Source organism: Penaeus monodon, chromosome 11 (genome assembly GCF_015228065.2).
Source record: "Penaeus monodon isolate SGIC_2016 chromosome 11, NSTDA_Pmon_1, whole genome shotgun sequence".
In the NCBI taxonomy this organism is placed as follows: Eukaryota; Metazoa; Arthropoda; class Malacostraca; order Decapoda; family Penaeidae; genus Penaeus; species Penaeus monodon.
This window is the reverse complement of record NC_051396.1, coordinates 4,390,949-4,395,948: the sequence shown is the minus strand read 5'-3', so window position 1 is coordinate 4,395,948 and position 5,000 is coordinate 4,390,949. Positions and strand designations below refer to the sequence as shown.

Sequence of the window (5,000 nt, the reverse complement as noted above, 5' to 3'; positions counted from 1 at the left end):
AAATAAATAAATAAGTGATAAATAAATAAACAAGTAAATAAAGATGAATATATAAATAATTAAAAATGATAAATGTAAATAAAACGCATTGTACGTATTTACTGATAGGAGACCATTGGTCCATTTGTCATTCATGATTGCAGAGTTGCATTAATAATAATAATAATATGCATATAATATTTATTTATATTATTATTTATTTATCTATCATCTTATATGCATCCATGCATACACGCATCGTCCGCGCACGTGTGTGAGCGTGCGCGCTGCTTTACATAATTTTAGGTAAATCAAACCTAGATAGGGTAGTGGGTGAGTCTATCGTAGATGCCATGGTGGTTTGGGAAACCACAGGCAATGATTGTCTAAACAACTACTCCCCTGGGGAGGGATCACTACTCAACCGCCCCAGTATAAAGACTTGGTCGGCTGCATGATGTCCACAGGGCGCTAAGTGGTTCGTCAAACACCGTGCCCGCGGGGACCTGGACATGCCAATTGGGGGTTAGCGCGGGATATCCAGCTTCTTGGCAGTGGGACTAAAATGCATCCTGCCTCTCAAGTAAGAGTAGGAGGTGGGTGATAAAGCGTCGCCCGTCACACGGATCAACAAGGGGCGCATCCCCCAGGGCAGAACTGAGTCTACCTCTTCCATTAGTCAAAATCCGCCAGGTTACTAGGACGGGATAGCTCCCACCCCTGGCCCTGCGGTTCAACCATTTTTTTTTACTAACAATCAAAAGAAAACAAGACTTAAATGGACAAGGGAAGAGTATAATGAGGTAATGTACTGCTTTGCTATGCACTCGGGAAACCTGCTGAAAAAGTTATGTGCATGTTTTTGTTGGTGTTCCATTGCCTCAAACTTCAATCACCCTAGGTCGCTGGTAGTGACCCGGTGTTTGATTCTAATTAGCAGATCTAAAGAAATAATAATAATAACAATAATAATAATAATAATAATAATAATAATAATGATAATAATGATAATGATAATAATGATAATAATAATAATAATAATAATAATAATAATAATAATAATATAATAATAATATCACTTACCAAAGGACCGGCTCGAACCCCATCACTGTCGACACAAAAGGCGTAATCGGCGCGGGTTTGAATGCTTTTGTAACTCCCGGAATCCACTTCACAAGAGATTTCGATGTTGATGTTCATCTGTTTGTTCATCCAGATATCTCGTGCGCACTCTGAGGGGGAAGGAGAGAGAGAGAGGGTAGGAGGAGTGTGAGAAAGGAAAGAGGAAATGAATTGGAAATGATAGGGTGGTCTTTGTATTGTGTTGTTATGACTCTCCGGCTCTGTCTCTCTCTTTCTGTCTTCTTATTTCTTCCTTTTTTCGTGTTTGCTCTTCTGTTTGTCTTCCTCTAGTGTTAGTTGTTCCTTCTCGTCTGTTGTTTGTCCGCGTGTATTGTTCGTTCTCTGTTTCTCTGTCACCACCTATGTCTCTATATTCTCTCTCTTCTTCTCTTCTTCTCTTTCTCATCTTCTCTTGTTTTCTCTCTCTCTCTCTCTCTCTCTCTCTCTCTCTCTCTCTCTCTCTCTCTCTCTCCCTTCTTCTCCCTCCCTCCCTCCCATCTTCTCCCTCCCTCCCTCTCTCCCTCCCTCCCTCTCTCTCCCTTTCTCTCTCTCCTCTCTCTTCTTCCTCCTCTCTCTCTCTCTCTCTCTCTCCCTCTCTCTCCCTCTCCCTCCCTCTCTCTCCCTCCTCCTCCCTCCTTCTCTCCCTCTCTATCTCCCTCTCCAGCTATCCCTCTCCTTCCGTCTCTCTCCCTCTCTATCCCTCCGTCTCCCTCTCCAAGACAGTTCAATAACACAAACTACTCACGGCATCCTGATCCTGCCAGACCTGCGATGATGTTGTTCATGTACTTATCATAGCATCTGCAGCTGTTGGGAAAATACTATAATATACCACGAACTTACCTACACATTATTGTTTTTGCATATCTATAATCTACTAATTATTGGATATGTTACCAAAGCTATTCACCTATGTCACTTCTTTATAAGACTAATATCATTTCGTTTGTCAAATAAAACTTCTTGGATCATGTAATACTGAATTAGATATAAAAAAATAGTTTTTTTTCTCAGAGAAAATGCACACACAGGAATGATAAAAAGTCCCCCACAGACAGGTGATCAGCCCCACTAAAATGGCATTTACCCTCCAACATTGACGAATTAATCCTCATTACTAGGCTTATAGCTGGCGCCTCAGTAAAATCCCCAGCCAGTGTCCCCGTTTGCATAACCACCACAGGATCTTTACCTGCCTATGGTGCACTGCTTCCCGGAATAGGACCCGTCGGCATCACAGTTCAGAAGCGTCGAGGGCCCCTGGACACCCTTGAACGCCATCAGATCATACAGTTCCATGTGGGCGTGGTACTCGCTCTCGCATCGCCTCAGGTACTGTGATCCAACTAGCGTCTTGTTGTCTGAGGGAGAGAGAGAAAGAGAGAGTGAGAGGAGAGAGAAGGAGAGGGTGAGAGGAGAGAGAAAGGGAGAATAAGAGGAGAGAGAAAGAGAGTGAGAGGAGAGAGAAAGAGAGAGTGAAAGGAGAGAGAAAGAGAGAGTGAGGAGACAGAGAGAGTGTGTATGGCGTATACATAAGCACGATTTCTGTAAGCCATTTTACCAATAGACCACGTGGCTTTTTACCACGTGGCTCTAAGTCCAATTTAGAACCATCAAGCCAGCGAGGACGTAGATGACCTCGTCTGACCTCTCAGTTCGTGCCCAGCGCCCGACGTGATAAGGTCAGTCCAGCCTTCGCCCCTCAGGGCTGGCTGGCCGGACACGCGACCCCGTGCTCAGCGCTTACCCCAAGACATCGCCTCGTGTGTTCCCTTACTGTGTTGTAATCTTCATTAATAAAGAGTCAGGCCATTTATAACCACTGTCACTGCCAACCAGTCACAACCATTGTTCAGAGGCACCCATAGCTTCTTAAAGAGTGAGAGAAAGAGAGAAGGAGAGAGAGTGAGAGGAGAGAATAAATGCGAGGTATTGCGTGAACGTAAATGATAGGAGGGTGAGGAGGTGACAGGCTCACACACACACACACGCACATACACACACACACACACACACACACACACACACACACACACACACACACACACACACACACACACACACACACACACACACACACACACACACACACACACACACACACACGAATTTATGAATGGATTTCCATGTGTCATACGTTTTACATCAACCCGTCAGTCATGCCATTTCTTCCTCGTATTTGTTGGCCGATTTTATACAATATAATAACTAAACTCGGTTTGTTTGTCATTATGTCCATCATCATAAACCCTGGCTTATGGAGTTCTGTTCTCATGTAGTTTCCCTTTTTCTAGACTGGTTTGTGAGTATTATTGTCTCACGTAATAACATAAACATTATTCAAGAGGTATGGACGCCGTCTATGCTAAGGAATACTTAGAAAGAATTAAAACTTAAAATTGAGATTTATTTCGAAGGGACTGCCTCCCGCGTCTTCACTTTACGATACAGGAAAAAAAAAATGAAAAATAAAAGGAATAAGGAGAAAAGAGAAAATATAAAAATAGCAACAAAGGAGGAAAGTAAGGAAAACGAATCAGGAGCAGAGGAAGAAGACGAGGAAGTGGAAAACGAAGAAAATAGAAAACAAAAACAGTGAAGATGGAATCAGAAGAAGAAGAAGAAGAAAATAAATGAAAGGAGGAAGAGCAGGAGGAATAATAATAATAAGAGGAACAATAATGATAAGATGAAAATGAAGAATAAGAATAAGAAGAAAAAGGAAGAAGAAGAAGAAAAAAAAGATAAGAGGAGGAGCAGGAAGAACAATAATAATAAAAAGATAAGAAACAATAGCAATAACAACCCGCAACCTTCCATATCACACGAAAGCAGATAGGAAGTCACTGTGTGCGTGGAAGCCTCACGCACACAGGCAACACGCACATGCCCACGCACACAGGCAACACGCACACGCCCCACGCACACAAGCAACACACGCACACGCCCCACGCACACAGGCAACACGCACACGCCCCACGCACACAGGCAACACGCACACGCCCCACGCACACAGGCAACACTCACACACGCCCCACGCACACAGGCAACACGCACACGCCCCACGCACACAGACAACACTCACACTCCCCACGCACACAGGCAACACTCACACTCCCCACGCACACAGGCAACACTCACACGCCCCACGCTGACAGGCAACACTCACACTCCCCACGCACACAGGCAACACTCACACGCCCCACGCACACAGGCAACACGCACACGCCCCACGCACACAGGCAACACTCACACTCCCCACGCACACAGGCAACACTCACACGCCCCACGCACACAGGCAACACGCACACGCCCCACGCACACAGGCAACACTCACACGCCCCACGCACACAGGCAACACTCACACGCCCCACGCACACAGGCAACACTCACACGCCCCACGCACACAAGCAACACGCACACGCCCCACGCACACAGGCAACACGCACACGCCCCACGCACACAGGCAACACTCACACGCCCCACGCACACAAGCAACACGCACACGCCCCACGCACACAAGCAACACGCACACGCCGCATGCACACAGGCAACACTCACAGCAATCCAGTCGGTCCATCGCGCCCTCGGGAAGTCTGGATCCGTAGGGCGTGGCCGTTGCAGGGTCAATGCAATAGCACCAGCCGTCTTCACATTGCAAGGGCTCGTAATTCCCGTTCGCTGCACAGTGCAAGGTGACCGATTTCTCGCCAGCCTGTTGCAACTCCCATACCCTGCGCGAGCATTCTGGGCAGAGGGTGAAAATGCGTGTTATCTATTTCATTTGTCTATTTATCTGTCTATTTGTCTATCTATCTGTTCATCTGTCTACCTATTTATTAATTTATTTATCTGTCTATTTGTCTATCTATCTGTTCATCTGTCTACCTATTTATTCA

At 45.6% G+C, this 5,000-nt stretch overlaps 1 protein-coding gene across 2 annotated transcripts in view; it reads right to left on the bottom strand.

Moving 5' to 3' along the window:
• The window catches only part of LOC119578693, a 16,396-nt gene that overhangs the window by 2,687 nt on the left and 8,709 nt on the right, over positions 1-5,000 (bottom strand). The window contains exons 7-10 of one of the 2 annotated variants that reach the window (XM_037926267.1): positions 4,663-4,848; positions 2,294-2,462; positions 1,847-1,908; positions 1,063-1,211 (exon numbers count right to left, since the gene is read on the bottom strand). In XM_037926267.1, the coding sequence (XP_037782195.1) occupies positions 1,063-1,211; positions 1,847-1,908; positions 2,294-2,462; positions 4,663-4,848 (566 nt within the window). The remainder of the gene's footprint in view (positions 1-1,062; positions 1,212-1,846; positions 1,909-2,293; positions 2,463-4,662; positions 4,849-5,000) is intronic. The other variant, XM_037926268.1, reaches the window with a different exon arrangement.